Consider the following 18,289-nt stretch of genomic DNA (forward strand, 5'->3'; position numbering starts at 1 on the left):
ACCTGTTGTCTCTCCGCAGATCCTTAATCCTTTCTACGCGTTCCAGGCGTTCAGCGTTATCCTGTGGTTTGTCGAGGCCTACTACCCGTACGCGGTGGCCATCATTGTGATGAGCATCTGCTCCATCGCCTTGTCCTTGTATACCGCTCGCAAGGTAAGGGCTGGTCGGGGGAGCGTGGGCTGTGCCAGCGTGGTCAAGCTGTGTGGATTCGTCCCCACGGCCCACCCTGGTCCTTCTCAACACTCCCACTCACCTTCCTTCCTTCTCAGGCGGTCCCTCGAATCGAGGATGACTTGCTTCGACGCCAAAAAGGGATGTTCAACGAGTTTGCTGGTGTTTCAATGAAAGACCTAATATTCCGGATCCCGAACTGTTATGTACGCATGTCAATGATGTCATGATGTACTGTAACACTAGACCTGTATATACCTTACCTGTACACCAGAGGGCGCTGCTGCTGGAGACCTAAGGATCACCTGAAAGTGGGCATGTAGGTACAGCAGGCGGTAAAGAAGGCAAATGGTGTGTTGGCCTTCATAGCGAGGGGATTTGAGTATAGGAGCAGGGAGGTCTTACTGCAGTTGTACAGGGCCTTACTGAGGCCTCACCTTGAATATTGTGTTCAGTTTGGGTCTCCTAATCTGAGGAAGGACGTTCTTGCTATTGAGGGAGTGCAGCGAAGGTTCACCAGACTGATTCCAGGGATGGCTGGACTGACATATGAGGAGAGATTGGATCAACTGGGCCTTTATTCACTGGAGTTTAGAAGGATGAGAGGAGATCTCATAGAAATGTATAAGATTCCGACGGGACTGGACAGGTTAGATGCGGGAAGAATGTTCCCGATGTTGGGGAAGTCCAGAACCAGGGGACATCGACTTAGGATAAGGGGTAAGCCATTTCGGACTGAGATGAGGAGAAACTTCTTCACTCAGAGAGTTGTTGACCTGCGGAATTCCCTGCCGCAGAGAGTTGTTGAGGCCAGTTCATTGGATATATTTAAGAGAGAGTTAGATGTGGCCCTTACGGCTAAAGGGATCAAGGGGTATGGAGAGAAAGCAGGAAAGGGGTACTGAGGGAATGATCAGCCATGATCTTATTGAATGGTGGTGCAGGCTCGAAGGGCCGAATGGCCTATTCCTGCACCTATTTTCTATGTTTCTGCACACTGCAGGTAACCCAGTATAAAAGGGAGCTCACCTCTTGATGTCCTCACTCTTGGAGCTGCAACAAAGGACCACAGTCTGTACTGCTGCCTCGTGGAGTCATTAACAGAGTGGTTATATACACAATACGAACTACATCCTGAAGGGTGGAAGATGCCTGTGGGTGGATTGTTTTAACGTGGGGTGACCGTTGCACACCAGCCACCACACGGGCTTGACAGAGCGAGGCCTTGGTCCAGGGGCAAGGGTTAACCAGGACGCCTGGAGACCAGCTCTGCTGCACGGACCCAGTGCGCTCACATATCACAGTGTGGGCTGGGCCCGGGCAAGTGGAGAGTGTTCCATCACACTCCGGACTTGTGTCTTGTAGATGGTGGAAAGGCTTTGGGGAGCCAGGAGGTGAGACACTCGCCGCAGAATACCCAGCCTCTGACCCGCTCTTGTTGCCACAGTATTTATGTGGCTGGTCCAGTTAAGTATCTGGTCAATGGAGCACCCCCAGGATGATGGGGATTCGGTGATGGTGATGTTGTGGATCTAAGGGGTGTTGGTGTCTGTTTTTCAGCAATACACGATGTTACACGAAATGGTGCAGTCACACAATTCTACCCGCGTCACTGTACTCAGGAAGGGAAGTGGTAAGTAAAGGGAGCCCGGCACTGTCGGAGGGGCAGTACTGAGGGAGTGCCGCACTGTCGGAGAGGCAGTACTGAGGGAGCCCGGCACTGTCGGAGGGGCAGTACTGAGGGAGCGCCGCACTGTCGGAGGGGCAGTACTGAGGGAGCGCCGCACTGTCGGAGGGGCAGCACTGAGGGAGCACCGCACTGTCGGAGGGGCAGTACTGAGGGAGCGCCGCACTGTCAGAGGGGCAGTACTGAGGGAGCCCCGCTCTGTCGGAGGGGCAGTACTGAGGGAGCGCCGCACTGTTGGAGGGACAGTACTGAGGTAGCGCCGCACTGTCGGAGGGGCAGTACTGAGGGAGCCCCGCTCTGTCGGAGGGGCAGTACTGAGGGAGTGCCGCACTGTTGGAGGGACAGTACTGAGGTAGCGCCGCACTGTCGGAGGGGCAGTACTGAGGGAGCGCCGCACTGTCGGAGGGACAGTACTGAGGGAGTGCCGCACTGTCGGAGGGGCAGTACTGAGGGAGTGCCGCACTGTCGGAGGGGCAGTACTGAGGGAGCGCCGCACTGTCGGAGGGGCAGTACTGAGGGAGTGCCGCACTGTCGGAGGGGCAGTACTGAGGGAGCGCCGCACTGTCGGAGGGGCCGTCTTTCAGATGAGACACTAAACCGAGGCCCCGTCTGCTCTCTCAGGTGGATGTAAAAGATCCCAGGGCACTATTTTGAAGAAGAGCAGGGGAGTTCTCCCCGGTGTCCCAGGCCCAATATTTATCCCTCAATCAACATCACTAGAACAGATGATCTGGGTCATTGTCACAGTGCTGCGTGTGGGAGCTTGCTGTGCGCTAATTGGCTGCCGCATTTGCTAAATCACAGCAGCAACCCCACTTCATAAAGTAGCTAATCGGCCGTGAAACGCTTCGCGACGCCCTGGAGGCGGTGACGGGCGCTGCGGGAAACGTCTGGACTCGGATCTTTCTTTAATGGATGGTTTCCTTTCACTCCCTCCCTCCCCTCAGCCTCGGAGATCATCAGCTCCTCGGAGCTGGTCCCCGGCGACGTCATCATCATCCCACAGCAGGAGATGATCTTGCCGTGCGACGTGGTGCTGATGAACGGTGCAGTGGTGGTGAACGAGAGCATGTTGACAGGTCAGCTCGGGGGGTGGGGGGGTGTGGGTGGGGGGTTGTGTGGGTGGGGGGGGTGTGTGGGTGGGGGTGTGTGGGTGGGAGTGTGTGGGTGGGTGGGGGTGTGTTTGTGGAGGGGTGGGGGTGTGGGTGGGGGTGTGTGGGTGGGGGTGTGTGAGTGGGGGTGTGTGGGTGGGAGTGTGTGGGTGGGTGGGGGTGTGTTTGTGGAGGGGTGGGGGTGTGTGAGTGGGGGTGTGTGGGTGGGGGTGTGGGAGTGGGGGTGTGTGGGTGGGTGGGGGTGTGTTTGTGGAGGGGTGGGGGTGTGGGAGTGGGGGTGTGGGTGGGGGTTTGTGGGTGGGGGTGTGGGGGTGTGTGAGTGGGGGTGTGTGGGTGGGGGTGTGGGGGGTGTGTGGGAGTGGGGTTTGTGGGTGGGGGTGTGGGGGGTGTGGGGGTGTGTGGGTGGGGGTGTGGGGGGTGTGTGGGAGTGGGGTTTGTGGGTGGGGGTGTGGGGGGTGTGTGGGAGTGGGGTTTGTGGGTGGGGGTGTGGGGGGTGTGTGGGAGTGGGGTTTGTGGGTGGGGGTGTGGGGGGTGTGGGGGTGTGTGAATGGGGGTGTGGGGGATGTGTGGGTGGGGGTTTGTGGGTGGGGGTGTGGGGGTGTGTGGGTGGGGGTGTGGGGGGTGTGTGGGTGGGGGTTTGTGGGTGGGGGTGTGGGGGTGTGTGGGTGGGGGTGTGGGGGGTTTGTGAATGGGGGTGTGGGGGGTGTGTGGGAGTGGGGTTTGTGGGTGGGGGTGTGGGGGGTGTGGGTGGGGGTGTGGGGGGTGTGTGGGAGTGGGGTTTGTGGGTGGGGGTGTGGGGGTGTGTGGGTGGGGGTGTGGGGGGGTGTGTGGGTGGGGGTTTGTGAATGGGGGTGTGGGGGGTGTGTGGGTGGGGGTTTGTGGGTGGGGGGTGTGGGGGTGTGTGGGTGGGGGTGTGGGGGGTGTGTGGGAGTGGGGTTTGTGGGTGGGGGTGTGGGGGTGTGTGAATGGGGGTGTGGGGGGTGTGTGGGAGTGGGGTTTGTGGGTGGGGGTGTGGGGGGTGTGTGGGAGTGGGGTTTGTGGGTGGGGGTGTGGGGGGTGTGTGGGAGTGGGGTTTGTGGGTGGGGGTGTGGGGGGTGTGTGGGAGTGGGGTTTGTGGGTGGGGGTGTGGGGGTGTGGGTGGGGGTGTGGGGGGTGTGTGGGAGTGGGGTTTGTGGGTGGGGGTGTGGGGGGTGTGGGGGTGTGTGGGTGGGGGTGTGGGGGGGTGTGTGGGTGGGGGTTTGTGAATGGGGGTGTGGGGGGTGTGTGGGTGGGGGTTTGTGGGTGGGGGGTGTGGGGGTGTGTGGGTGGGGGTGTGGGGGGTGTGTGGGAGTGGGGTTTGTGGGTGGGGGTGTGGGGGGTGTGGGGGTGTGTGAATGGGGGTGTGGGGGGTGTGTGGGAGTGGGGTTTGTGGGTGGGGGTGTGGGGGGTGTGTGGGAGTGGGGTTTGTGGGTGGGGGTGTGGGGGGTGTGTGGGAGTGGGGTTTGTGGGTGGGGGTGTGGGGGGTGTGTGGGAGTGGGGTTTGTGGGTGGGGGTGTGTGGGTGGGGGTGTGGGGGTGTGTGGGAGTGGGGTTTGTGGGTGGGGGTGTGGGGGGTGTGTGGGAGTGGGGTTTGTGGGTGGGGGTGTGGGGGGTGTGGGGGTGTGTGGGTGGGGGTGTGGGGGTGTATGGGAGTGGGGTTTGTGGGTGGGGGTGTGGGGGGTGTGCGGGTGTGTGAATGGGGGTGTGGGGGGTGTGTGGGAGTGGGGTTGTGTAGGGTGGTACCGGAGAAATCACCTGGCTGTGGAGGAGGAGGCCATTGGGCCCATCGAGCCTGTGCCGGCTCTGTGAGCGAGCGATCCCATCAGTCCCACTCCCCCTGCCCTTTCCCCACAGCCCGGTGAATGTTTCCCCGTCAAGTATTTATCCAATTCCCCGTTTGAAAGCTGTGAAAGAGCAAATGTCGATTCACATTACACGAGCAGCTTTTCATCTTTCTCTGTGTGCGTCTTTTCTATAGAACAAAAATGAGGCAATATACATTACGTATCCTGATGCACCTCGATCCAGCCTGGTTTTTTTAAGACAGTGTTTGCCTGTCTGGTTCCACAATCAGCAGCACCACCCTGCCGTGTGTCTATACGGAAAAGATCCGCTCACACGGAAAAACAAAATGTGAAATTTGATTTCAAGCAAAATAGTCCCTTGCGCATTCCGAATCTTGTGGGGTCGGTTTCCACTTTGGGGCAGCCGCTGGCTCCTGCCCGTACCCGTGGCGAAGAGAGGACCGCGATTCCATGGCCCCGGAGAGTTGAGGGGCGCCAAATGGCCATTCTGGTGCAGCTCAGCAGATTAAGGCTGGCTAATATAGCATTATATAATGAACGTAAATGACTGTGTGAGTGACTGTGTGTGTGAGTGTGTGAGAGGGGATGAGGGTGTGCGTGTATGTAAGTGTGTGTCTTTTTATGTGTATGTGTGAGTGTGTATATGTGTGTGTATGTGAGAGTGTGTGTGTGTATATGTGTATGTATGTGTGTGTGTGTGTGTATTTGTGTGTGTGTGAGAGCATGTGTGTGTGTATGTGTGTGTGTGTGAGTGTATTTGTGTGTGTGTGTGAGAGCGTGTGTGTGTGTATATGTGTATGTGTGTGTGTGAGTGTATTTGTGTGTGAGAGTGTGTGTGTGTATATGTGTATGTATGTGTAGGTGTGTGAGTGTATATGTGTATGTGTGTGTGTGAGAGCGTGTGTGTATATGTGTATGCATGTGTGGGTGTGTGAGTGTATTTGTGTGTGTGTGAGAGCGTGTGTATGTATGTGTGGGTGTGTGAGTGTATTTATGTATGTATGTGTGGGTGTGTGAGTGTATTTGTGTGTGTGTGAGAGCATGTGTGTGTATATGTGTATGTATGTGTGGGTTGTGAGTGTATTTGTGTGTGTGTGTGTGTGTGTGTGTGTAACAAAGGCACGGATGAGGGCTTCAGCAGCGGATGAGCTGAGGTAGGGGCCGAGTCGGGCGATGTTACGGAGGTGGAGGTCTTGCAGATGGAGCCGATATGGGTTCTGGAGCTCGACTCGGGTTCAAATAGGATGCCAAGGTTATAAATCGCGCTGGAGGAAGAGGAGGAGGAGGGTACAGAGATCGGGAGGGGGGAGGCCATGGAGGCTTTTGAAAAAAGGGATGATAATTTTGAAATCGAGTCGTTGCCGGGGCAGGAGCCAATGTCGGTCAGCGAGCACAGGTCAGATAATACATTGGGGGGAATCCCTGACCGTGTATATTTACGGATCCTGTCTAGGAGAGAGCGTGCCGGTGACCAAGACCCCGCTGCCCGATATTTGTGAAGCCGGGAACTACAACGACCCGATCTTCCGGCTGGAGGACTACAAGCGCCACGTGCTGTTCTGTGGGACGCTGATCATCCAGGTCCGGCCCTACGAGCACTATGCAAAAGCTGTTGTGATTCGCACGGGTAAGGCCTCGTCCCTCCTGTCCCACCGCGGAGCGGGAAAGATCAGTGGGACCCAAGGGCCATACCGGGGCGAGGGGGTGGGGGGGGGGGGGCGTTAAATGACGAGGGCAGGTCACACAGACTGGGCCTTGTGTTCCCTCGAGTGTAGAAGGTTGAGGGGCGATCTAATCGAGGGGTTTAAAGGAGTTGACGGGGTAGAGAGAGAGAAACTATTGCCTCTGGTGGGGGGAGTCCAGAACAAGGGGGGGACGTCACCTTAAAATGAGAGCCAGGCCGTTCAGGGTGATGTCAGGAAGCACTTCTTCACACAAAGGGCCCTGGGAATCTGGAACTCTCTCCCCCAAAAAGCTGCTGAGGCCGGGGGTCAATTGGAAATTTTACAACTGAGATTTTTGTTGGGTGAGGGATATAGAGCAGAGGCGGGCAGATTGAGCTTCTGTTAGTCGCAAACGCCAATATCTAAGTCGGATATCCGGGCCAAAGCTCCCGGTGTAACAGCGTGGCTATCCTGCAGGCTGCCTGTGAATTCCCTCTGAGGACAGAACACTCGATGAAGTGCTCCAGGGTCTGATTAGGAGCTCCGCAGTCGCATGACGGGGAGGCTTTAATCTTCCACCGATGGAGAAGCCGGCAGCATCGACCGTGACCGGTTCTGAGGCGGTTTTGTGAGGGAGGTTTGATCCTTCAGGTTGTACTGCGGGGTCCCTCCTATAAGGAATCCATTCCGTGTGTCGCAGTTCTTCCGAGCGTTTCACCCTCGGTCATCAAGGCCGAGGGGAGATCGCTGAAGGGCTTCAGCGACGGCCCAGAATGGCCTCCTGGATTTGAGACAGGTTGGTGGTAGTTTGTTCAAGTCGGCCTGGATCGGCCGGTCTGTGCTGGAGCTGTGAGGTGCAGATCAACCATGATCGAATTGAGTGGTGGAGCAGGTCCGAGGGGCTGCATGGCCAACTCCTGCTCCTAACGCCAGTGTTGGGTGTTCCTGCTGGTGCAAAGATGCCAGGCTGAAATCAAAGCCTCCTGATTTTGAACGGGACTCTCCCATGGCTGGGCGTGTTTGATGGGCGACTGGGTGCATGAGGGATGTACAGTATTCTTTGCAGTTGTGGGGGCTTGTGTGCAACGACCACCACACGCTAAAAAACAATCCACGCACAGGCATCTTCCACCCCCTCAACTGGAGTTCAGGACCTGGAACATCGGGTCCTTCATCGAAACACCTGTGAACCCTTGTGGAAGCAAGTCATCCTCGTTCGAGGGACCGCCTATGATGATGACTGATACCACAGGCATCGACAGAAGTTAGCGGGATCGCAGCGCCCTCCCCCCACCCCAATGGCAAAGAGGCCGAAGGCAGCGTGATACAGTTCCTAGCTTTAACCCCTGCTGTGTCCTTAGTTGGCTGATCTCAACCAAGGGGTCAACAGTAGGGGCTATGATTGGTTCTCGGACCCCCCCCTGGGATAGGAAGAGGAGAAATCAGCCGGCGTTGCTGTTCCTGCTCAGTGTCGAGTGGGCCGTGTCTGGTGATCGGATGTAGGGGGGGGACAGGACTGCGAGGTGCTTGGCGGTGGAATAGCCTGCACGGGTGTCTAGACTCGCGCGCCAGGAGTGGCTGCTTGCGTGTAGTGCCGGAGGGAAGCTGGTGTCTGTGGAAGCCATACCCCAGTGAGAGTCAACCCTTCAGGAGAAAAATAAAACAAGATATCCTTTCTCGATGTCAGTAATACACTGTGGATGTTGCAAATGTGAAGTAAAAACCCAAGTTCTGACGACAGGCCACAGACTTGAAGCGTTTACTCTGTCTCTCTCTCTCTCTCTCACTCTCTCTCTCTCTGTCTCTCTCTCTCTCTGTCTCTCTCTCTGTCTCTCTCTCCTTCTCTCTCTCTGTCTCTCTCTCTCTCTCTCTCTCTCCTTCTCTCTCTGTCTCTCTCTCTCTCTCTCACTCTCTCTCTCTCCGTCTCTGTCTCTCTCTCCTTCTCTCTCTCCGTCTCTCTCTCTCTCTCTCTCTCACTCTCTCTCTCTCTGTCTCTCTCTCTGTCTCTCTCTCCTTCTCTCTCTGTCTCTCTCTCTCTCTCTCACTCTCTCTCTCTCTCTCTCTGTCTCTCTCCCTGTCTCTCTCTCCTTCTCTCTCTCCGTCTCTCTCTCTCTCTCTCTCTCACTCTCTTTCTCTCTCTCTCTCTGTCTCTCTCTGTCTCTTGCTCTCTGTCTCTCGCTCTATGTCTCTTGCTCTCTCTGTCTCTCTCTCAGTCTCTTTGTCTCTAGCTCTCTCTGTCTCTCCCTCAGTCTCTCTCTCGGTCTGTCTCTCTCCTTCTCTCTCTCTCTCTCTCGCTCTCTCCCTGTCTCTCGCTCTCTCCCTGTCTCTCACTCTGTCTCTGTCTCGCTCCCTGTCTCTCTCTCTCTCGCTCTCTCTCTCTCTGTTTCTGTCTCTGTCTCTGTCTCTCCACAAATCCTGCCTGACCTTGAATCATAGAATCATAGAAACTCACAGCACAGAAGTAGGCCATTTCGGCCCATCGTGTCCGCACCAGCCTAATCCCACTTTCCCGCTCTCGGTCCGGAGCCCTGCAGGTTACGGCACTTCAGGTGCACATCCAGGTACTTTTTAATGTGGTGAGGGTTTCTGCCTCTACCACCCTTTCAGGCCGTGAGTTCCAGACCCCCACCACCCTCTGGGTGAAGAAATCTCCCCTCAAATCCCCTCTAAACCTCCTCCCAATTATTTTAAATCTATGCCCCCTGGTTATTGACCCCTCTGCTAAGGGAAACAGGTCCGTCCTATCCACTCTATCCAGGCCCCTTATAATTTTATACACCTCAATCAGGTCTCCCCTCAGCCTCCTCTGTTCCAAAGAAAACAACCCCAGCCTATCCAATCTTTCCTCATCGCTAATGAGTGTTTGCAGCATTCTCTATTTTAAAAAATTAGTTCCTGGGATGTGGGCGTCGCTGGCAAGGCCGGTATTTATTGCCCGTCCCTAATTGCCCCTCGAGAAGGTGGTGGTGAGCCGCCTTCTTGAACCGCTGCAGTCCGTGTGGTGAAGGTGCTCCCACAGTGCTGTTCGGGAGGGAGTTCCGGGATTGTGACCCAGCGACGATGAAGGAATGGCCGATATATTTCCAAGTCGGGATGGTGTGTGACTCGGAGGGGAACGTGGAGGTGGTGGTGTTCCCATGGGCCTGCTGCCCTTGTCCTTCTAGGCGGTAGAGGTCGCGGGTTTGGGAGGTGCTGCTGAAGAAGCCTTGGCGAGTTGCTGCAGTGTATCTTGTAGATGGTACACACTGCAGCCAGGGGGCGCCGGTGGTGGAGGGAGTGAGTGTTGAAGGTGGTGGAGGGAGTGAGTGTTGAAGGTGGTGGAGGGAGTGAGTGTTGAAGGTGGTGGAGGGAGTGAGTGTTGAAGGTGGTGGAGGGAGTGAGTGTTGAAGGTGGTGGGTAGCGTGTCGATCAAGCGGCTGCTTGGTCCTGGATGGTGTTGAGCTTCTCGAGTGTTGTTGGAGCTGCAACTCATCCAGGCAAGTGGGGAGTGTTCCATCACACTCCTGACTTGTGCCTTGTAGATGGTGGAAAGGCTCAGGGGGTGAGACACTCGCCACAGAATACCCAGCCTCTGACCCACTCTTGTGGCCACAGTGTTTTGAATTTCAGAGGTCCTTTCTCGCGAGCTGCGAAAGCGTCTCTCTCTAACGGCTCAGTGTCATTTCACCCTCTTTTTTTTTTTCCCTTCATCGCCAGGCTTTCTCACGACCAAAGGGCAGCTGGTCCGGTCCATCCTCTTCCCCCGGCCCGTCGACTTCAAGCTCTTCCGAGACGCCAAGCGCTTTGTCGTCTGTTTGGTGCTGGCGGCGGTCGTGGGGTTTGTGTACACCATCATCATCAGCTCCATCCGCGGGGTGAGTGCAGCTGCCTTATCACAGGATCACAGAGATTTACAGCACGCAAAACAGGCCACATCGGCCCCCATCGTGTCCGCGCCCGCCGACAAACACCATCCGACCAAATCCCACCTTCCAGCTCTCGGTCCGTAGCCCTGTAGGGCTCGGAGCTGGCGGTGTTCCCATGCGCCTGCTGCCCTTGCCCTTCTAGGTGATAGAGGTCGCAGGTTACGGCACTTCAGGCGCACTTCCAAGCACGTTTTAAATGTGGGGAGGGTTTCTGCCTCTACCACCCTTCCAGGCAGTGAGTTCCAGACCCCCAGACCCCCACCGCCCTCTGGGTGAAAAAAAAATTGTCCTCCTTTTGAACGATAAGGGAGTCGAGGGTTATGGGGAGCGGGCGGGGAAGTGGAGTTGAGACCAAGATCAGATCAGCCGTGATCTTATTGAATGGCGGAGCAGGCTCGAGGGGCCGAATGGCCGACTCCTGCTCCTATTTCTTGTGTTCTTATGGTCTCAAATTCCCTCTAAACCGCCTACCAATTACTTTAAATCTATGCGCCCCTGGTTATTGACCTCTCTGCTAAAATAAATAGGTCAATCCTATCCACTCTATCCCTCATAATTTTATACACATTCATTAAATCTCCCCTCAACCTCCTCTGTTCCAAAGAAAATAACCCCAGCCTGTCCAATCTTTCCTCATCGCTAAAATTCTCCAGTCGTGGCAACATCCTCGTAAATCTTCTCTTCACCCTCCCTAGTGCAATCACGTGAATGAGAGGTGATCCCATTGAAACATACAAAATTCTTAAGGGTCTTGACAGAGTTAATGCTGAGAAAATGTTTCCCCCGGGCTGGGGAATTGAGAACCAGGGGTCACAGTCTCAGAATAGGGGAGGTGCAATGAGACCTGGGTGTCATGGTACATCAGTCATTGAAGGTTGGCATACAGGTACAGCAGGTGGTTAAGAAAGCAAATGGCATGTTGGCCTTCATTGCGAGGGGATTTGAGTACAGGGGCAGGGAGGTGTTGCTACAGTTGTACAGGGCCTTGGTGAGGCCACACCTGGAGTATTGTGTACAATTTTGGTCTCCTAACTTGAGGAAGGACATTCTTGCTATTGAGGGAGTGCAGCGAAGGTTCACCAGACTGATTTCCGGGATGGCGGGACTGACCTTTCAAGAAAGACTGGATCAACTGGGCTTGTATTCACTGGAGTTCAGAAGAATGAGAGGGGACCTCATAGAAACGTTTAAAATTCTGACGGGTTTAGACAGGTTAGATGCAGGAAGAATGTTCCCAATGTTGGGGAAGTCCAGAACCAGGGGTCACAGTCTAAGGATAAGGGGTAAGCCATTTAGGACCGAGATGAGGAGAAACTTCTTCACCCAGAGAGTGGTGAACCTGTGGAATTCTCTACCACAGAAAGTTGTTGAGGCCAATTCACTAAATATATTCAAAAAGGAGTTAGATGAAGTCCTTACTACTCGAGGGATCAAGGGGTATGGCGAGAAAGCAGGAATGGGGTACTGAAGTTGCATGTTCAGCCATGAACTCATTGAATGGCGGTGCAGGCTAGAAGGACCGAATGGCCTACTCCTGCACCTATTTTCTATGTTTCTAATAAGGGGTCGGCCATTTAGAACTGAGACGAGGAGGAATTTCTGCCCTCTGACAGTGCGGCACTCCTTCAGTGCTACTTCTCCGACAGCGCAGTGCGGCGCTCCCTCAGTGCTGCCCCTCCGACAGTGTGGCACTCCCTCAGTACTGCCCCTCCGACAGTGCGGCGCTCCCTCAGTACTGCCCCTCCGACAGTGCGGCACTTCCTCAGTGCTGCCCTTCCGACAGTGCGGCACTCCCTCAGTACTGCCCCTCCGACAGTGCAGCACTCCCTTAGTACAGCCCCTCCAACAGTGCAGCGCTCCCTCAGTACTGCCCCTCCGACAGTGCGGCACTCCCTCAGTACTGCCCCTCCGACAGTGCGGCGCTCCCTCAGTACTGCACTGGGAGTGTCAGTCTAGATTCTTGTGCTCAAGCCCCTGGAGTGGGACTCGAACCCACAACCCCCTGACTCAGAGACGAGTGTGCTGCCCACTGAGCCAATACTGAAACTGAAGGCGAAATCCAGTGCGTCGTTTTTTTCCGTTCGCGTCCTGGGCCCTTTTTAAGGTGTGATCCTGCAGAGTTCCCATTACCTTTCACAGGAGCCCATTCCAGAGATCCTTCTGAAGGCCTTTGATGTGATCACCATCGTGGTTCCACCAGCGCTGCCAGCCGCGGTGACAGTGGGTGTGGTTTATGCACAGAGGCGCTTGAAGAGACGGGGTATCTATTGCATCAGTCCACATCGCATCAACCTGTGCGGACAGCTCGATCTCGTCTGCTTTGACAAGGTGCGTTCGATGGCGTTTGTTTCCTGGTTCCCCCTTGCCGACACCCTCCATCCCCATCACTGCTGATAGAGCCAATGACATGCTTTCTTTGAAGTGTGGTCACTATTCTATTGTAGGTCAGGCGGCAGCCCAATTTACGCACAGCAAGCTCCCACAACGCCATTGTGATAATGACCAGTTAATCTCCTTTTTGTCAGTGATTTTAGTTGAGGGATAAACATTGGCCCAGAACACCGGGGAGAACTCCCCTGCTCGTCTTTGAAATAGTGCCCTGGGATCTTTTACGCCCACCTGAGAGAGCAGACAGGGCCTCGGTTTAACGTCTCACCCGAAAGACGGCACCTCCGACAGTGCAGCACTCCCTCAGTACTGCCTCTCCGACAGTGCGGTGCTCCCTCAGTATTGCCCCTCCGACATTGCGGCGTTCTCTCAATATTGCCCTTCTGACAGTGCTGCGGCAGGAAGAGTGGTTCTGGGGCGTCTCGCGGTGGGGAGGTGGGGCTTTGTGGGGGTATGGGTGCCTCGACCTTGCGTGTGGAGCTCGGTGGAGCATCCCTAGCCTCACAAAGGAGAGTAAATAAGCTTGCCCTGAACGGCTCTATCTGACGGGCCTTCTGTCAGGGACGGAGCAGGTCGGTTTAAAATTGCACCGGAAGCCCAATGAGATCATTGAATTCCGATGACATAATCGATTCCGATCACATCCTCGGACCCGGTGACATCATCGTACCCGGTGACATCACCGCGCCCGGTGACATCATCGCGCCCAGTGACATCATCGTACCCGGTGACATCATCGTACCCGGTGACATCATCGCACCCGGTGACACCCGGTGACATCATCACGCCCGGTGACATCATCGCACCCGGTGACATCATCAGATCTCGGTGACATCAGACCCCGATCTGCATATTTGTGTAAGGACCCCGGCAGCGTAGGGCGGGCTACTCAGATGCCTGTCCAGTAGAGCCGGTAAACGTTGGCAGCGTTGTTCGTGGTCTGCGCGGTATATCGATTGTTAACTTACCCGGTAGGTTCTGACAGCTTGCCCGTGGGCGGCGGGCGCAGTATAAAATCCACCACATCCGTACCGTCCACTGCAGTGAGACTATCTCCAACGTTCAACACCATTTCTGTTTCTTTAAAGACCGGGACCTTGACGGAGAACGGAATGGATTTATTCGGCGTCGTTCGAGCAAAAAATAAAAAGTGAGTACGTTGGAAAGTAACCTGACCTCACTGATCCACAGGTCCCCTAGAAATAGACAGACTCGTACCTGTACTGAGACTTTCGCCATTGCCTTAAAGCGCTTTACAGCCAATAAAGTGCATTTTGGAGCGCGGTCACTGTTGTATTGTGGGAAACGCGGCAGTTCATTTGCGCACAGCAAGCTCCCACAAACAGCAATGTGATAATGACCCAGATCATCTGTTTTAGTGATGTTGTTTGAGGGTTAAATATTGGCCCAGGACACCAGGGTGAACTCCCCTGCTCTTCTTCGAAATAGTAGCTGCAGGATCTTTCATGTCCACCTGAGTGAGTAGACGGAGCCTCAGTTTAACATCTCATCCGAAAGACAGCACCTTCGACAGTGCAGCGCTCCCTCAGTACTGCCCCTCCGACAGTGCGGCGCTCCCTCAGTACTGTCCCTCCGACAGTGCGGGGCTCCCTCAGTACTGCCCCTCCGACAGTGCGGGGCTCCCTCAGTATTGCCCCTCCGACAGTACGGGGCTCCCTCAGTACTGCCCCTCCGACAGTGCGGGGCTCCCTCAGTACTGCCCCTCCGACAGTGTGGTGCTCCCTCAGTACTGCCCCTCCGACAGTACGGGGCTCCCTCAGTACTGCCCCTCCGACAGTGCGGGGCTCCCTCAGTACTGCCCCTCCGACAGTGCGGCGCTCCCTCGGTACTGCCCCACCGACAGTGCGGGACTCCCTCAGCACTGCCCCTCCGACAGTGTAGTGCTCCCTCAGTACTGCCCCTCCGACAGTGTAGCGCTCCCTCAGCACTGCCCCTCCGACAGTGCGGGGCTCCCTCAGCACTGCACTGGGAGTGTTAGCCTAGATTTTGTGCTCAAGTCTCTGGAGTGGGACTTGAACCCTCGGCCTTCTGACTCAGGCGAGCGAGAGAGAGTTACGCACTGACCCCCAGCTGACAATCTGTAAACAGACCCCACTAATCCACACGTGCCCGATCAGCAGCTCCTGCCTCTCTCTGACTGTCTGTTGCTCACTCCTCAGCTTTGTCTACAGTAACGAGGACCTGAAGATGCAAGTCTTCAATGAGGACGAGGTGCTGGCTGCCATGGCAACCTGCCATTCCCTGACCCTGGCCTCTTCCCAGACCACACTGCAGGGAGACCCGCTGGATTTGACCATATTCCGAGCCACCAACTGGGTGAGTATTGCTTCAGATCAGTGGGCCAGACTGAGGGTCTGAGGGCCGGTCGAATCACGTGACCCCCCCCCCCCTCCAACCACAGGCCTGGCACCGAGGGTGGACAACCCCACCCGGAGCCGGAGACCTCCCGGGGCGGGGTGCAGAGTCTCCGGGAATGGGACACGGAACCCCTGGGTACTGTCCCCTCCCCAACTCCGTTACATCACCGGCTGCTCCCGAACCGCCTGGAGTTTCGGGTAACAATCGGGAGCCAGGCGGGAGAAAGAGAGGGGCCTGGGAATGGGGGCCGGGAGCCGGAGTGTTTGAGGAGAGAGGGTGGATGGGGGTCGGGGGGAATTGGGGCTTGTGGGGGGATGGGGGGGTGGGGCGGTCGGGGGTAGTGGGAGACTGGCGAATTGGATTAGTGTAATGTACGCTCACAGCTTTGTAGAGCTGTTGATCTGGAGGAGTCCGTGTTCCACGGGTACGTTCAGTGTGCGGGGTTGCAGCCCCTCTTCCATTATTTGAAGGGGCTGCTCCTCAAATTACAGTTGCACTTCAGTCCCACACGCTCCTGATCTTTGGGCACCCTGTGCGGAGGGGAGCGGGTAGGTCCGAGGGCCTCCTCATAGGACTGCTCCTGGGCACGGCCAAGGGGGCCATCAGCCGGTCCAGGCAGCGGGCGGTCGAGGGGGTCGTTCAGCCCGACTGCCTGCCTCTCTTCCGCAGTTACATCCGAGCAGGGTGTCCCTGGAGATGGAGCACGCGGTGTCCACCGGTACGCTCGCGGCCTTCCGCGGGAGGTGGGCGCCGGAGGGACTGGAGTGCATCATCACGCCCCGGCAACCAAATTTTAATTTGATTTAAGTTTAATGTCAGAAGTTTGAATTTGTTTAATGTGTCAGTTTTTAGTGCCTTCCCCCCCTTTAATCAGGGGGGGGCACTTGATTATGGTTCTACCAAAACAGTTGTAGAGCTGTTGAGTTGGGAGTGGCTTAGCCAGTCACGTGATGTTCACAAGACTCAATAAAACCCCAGCCAGTTGGGTTCGGGGGATGGGGCAGGTGGTTGTGAGCCTGGTGGATGAACTGGTAATGTGTCGTGTGATTGTTAAATCTTTTGCTAATAAACCAACTAGTTCTTAATAGCAATGTGTTGCTATGGATTCTTAATCAAAGAACCCACAAAGAAGATACATTACAGTTGGCTTGGGGACCAGCCTTTCCTGCACTCCGGGAGCAGTAACAGTGAGGTGGTGAGTGGGAGTGGCACTGAGAGAGGAGGAGCAGTCAGTGGATCCCGGGGACCTTCTTGTGGGAGGGGCAACCAGCCATCAACAACAACAACATGTATTTATATAGCGCCTTTAACGTAAAACGAACCACGGCCCTTCACAGGGGTGTTATAAGACAAAGCAAATAAATTTGACACCGAACCACATAAGGAAAAATTACCGCAGGTGACCAAAAGCTGGGTCAAAGAGATAGGTTTTAAAGAGCGTCTTTAAGGCGGAGAGAGAGGCGGAGAGGTTTAGGGAGGGAGTTCCAGAGCTTGGGGCCCAGGCAACAGAAGGCACGGCCACCGATGGTGGAGCGATTATAATCAGGGATGGTCAGGAGGACAGAATTAGAGGAGTGCAGCTATCTCGGGGGTTGTGGGGCTGGAGGAGATAACAGAGATAGGGAGGGGGCGAGGGCCATGGAGGGATTTGTAAACAAGGATGGGAATTTTGAAACCGAGACGCTGCTTAACCGGGAGCCAATGTAGGTCAGCGAGCACAGGGGGTGATGGGTGAGTGGGACTGGGTGCAAGTTAGGACACGGGGCAGTGAGCACAGGGGGTGATGGGTGAGTGGGACTCGGTGCGAGTTAGGACACGGGGCAGTGAGCACAGGGGGTGATGGGTGAGTGGGACTCGGTGCAAGTTAGGACACGGGGCAGTGAGCACAGTGGGTGATGGGTGAGTGGGACTCGGTGCGAGTTAGGACACGGGGCAGTGAGCACAGGGGGTGATGGGTGAGTGGGACTCGGTGCGAGTTAGGACACGGGGCAGTGAGCACAGGGGGTGATGGGTGAGCGGGACTCGGTGCGAGTTAGGACACGGGGCAGTGAGCACAGGGGGTGATGGGTGAGTGGGACTCGGTGCGAGTTAGGACACGGGGCAGTGAGCACAGGGGGTGATGGGTGAGCGGGACTCGGTGCGAGTTAGGACACGGGGCAGTGAGCACACGGGGTGATGGGTGAGCGGGATTCGGTGCGAGTTAGGACACGGGGCAGCGAGCACAGGGGGTGATGGGTGAGCGGGACTCGGTGCGAGTTAGGACACGGGGCAGTGAGCACAGGGGGTGATGGGTGAGCGGGACTCGGTGCGAGTTAGGACACGGGGCAGTGAGCACACGGGGTGATGGGTGAGCGGGATTCGGTGCGAGTTAGGACACGGGGCAGCGAGCTCAGGGGGCGATGGGTGAGCGGGACTCGGTGCGAGTTAGGACACGGGGCAGTGAGCACACGGGGTGATGGGTGAGCGGGATTCGGTGCGAGTTAGGACACGGGGCAGCGAGCACAGGGGGTGATGGGTGAGCGGGACTCGGTGCGAGTTAGGACACAGGTTTTGGATCACCTCTAGTTTAGGTAGGGTAGAATGTGGGAGGCCGGCCAGGAGTGCGTTGGAGTAGTTAAGGGGCGAGTGAGACCCGGGGTCCTTCCTGTGGGTAAATGGTGAAGGATCGTTTCCATTGGTGAGCATTCTGACTGCTGAAAGGACAGAGGGTCTCATTCAGGGCCAGAATCTTTATTGCGATTGTCCCTTGCAGGTTCTGGAGGAAATGATTTCCCAGGCAAGGCGTGTGAAACGGGCCAACCCGCTGATTATTGTTAAACCGACCCGAAACATCACCAGCGACACCAGCACTACCAGTCTGGTAAGTGCAATGGCTTCTCCCTGGCACACTGCACCACTGGAGCAGCGCACTCCTTAACCACTGCCTTTTCAACTCCGACTCACACTTTCTCTCTGTTTTTGACCTCATTTGTCTCTTTCTGTCTCCACCAGTCCTTCTCTTTCTGTCACTTTCTGTCTCTGACTTCAGTGTATCATTCTCTGACTGTCTGCCTCTCTTTGGTTCTCTCTGTCCCTCTGTCTGTCTCTCTCTCGTTGCCCCTGACATTCTCTCTGTGTCCTCTCTTGCCTCTGTCACTTTTTCACTCTCTCTCTGTCCACT

At 56.1% G+C, this 18,289-nt stretch overlaps 1 protein-coding gene across 8 annotated transcripts in view; it reads left to right on the forward strand.

Annotated features, from left to right (window-relative positions):
- Nucleotides 1-18,289, forward strand: part of LOC139232706 (polyamine-transporting ATPase 13A3-like) — a 99,812-nt gene that overhangs the window by 31,889 nt on the left and 49,634 nt on the right. For 5 of the 8 annotated variants that reach the window (XR_011588079.1, XM_070863186.1, XM_070863185.1 and 2 more), the window contains 9 exons: nucleotides 20-154; nucleotides 1,733-1,805; nucleotides 2,807-2,938; nucleotides 6,247-6,420; nucleotides 10,154-10,311; nucleotides 12,502-12,690; nucleotides 13,839-13,900; nucleotides 14,931-15,087; nucleotides 17,882-17,989. Coding sequence is in view for 7 of the 8 variants with exons in the window: in XM_070863186.1 (XP_070719287.1) it covers nucleotides 20-154; nucleotides 1,733-1,805; nucleotides 2,807-2,938; nucleotides 6,247-6,420; nucleotides 10,154-10,311; nucleotides 12,502-12,690; nucleotides 13,839-13,900; nucleotides 14,931-15,087; nucleotides 17,882-17,989 (1,188 nt within the window). In the remaining variant the exon portion in view is untranslated. The remainder of the gene's footprint in view (nucleotides 1-19; nucleotides 155-1,732; nucleotides 1,806-2,806; nucleotides 2,939-6,246; nucleotides 6,421-10,153; nucleotides 10,312-12,501; nucleotides 12,691-13,838; nucleotides 13,901-14,930; nucleotides 15,088-17,881; nucleotides 17,990-18,289) is intronic. The other 3 variants (XM_070863188.1, XM_070863187.1, XM_070863190.1) reach the window with 3 other exon arrangements.

The sequence above is a fragment of the Pristiophorus japonicus genome, chromosome 20 (genome assembly GCF_044704955.1).
Source record: "Pristiophorus japonicus isolate sPriJap1 chromosome 20, sPriJap1.hap1, whole genome shotgun sequence".
Classification (NCBI taxonomy): domain Eukaryota; kingdom Metazoa; phylum Chordata; class Chondrichthyes; family Pristiophoridae; genus Pristiophorus; species Pristiophorus japonicus.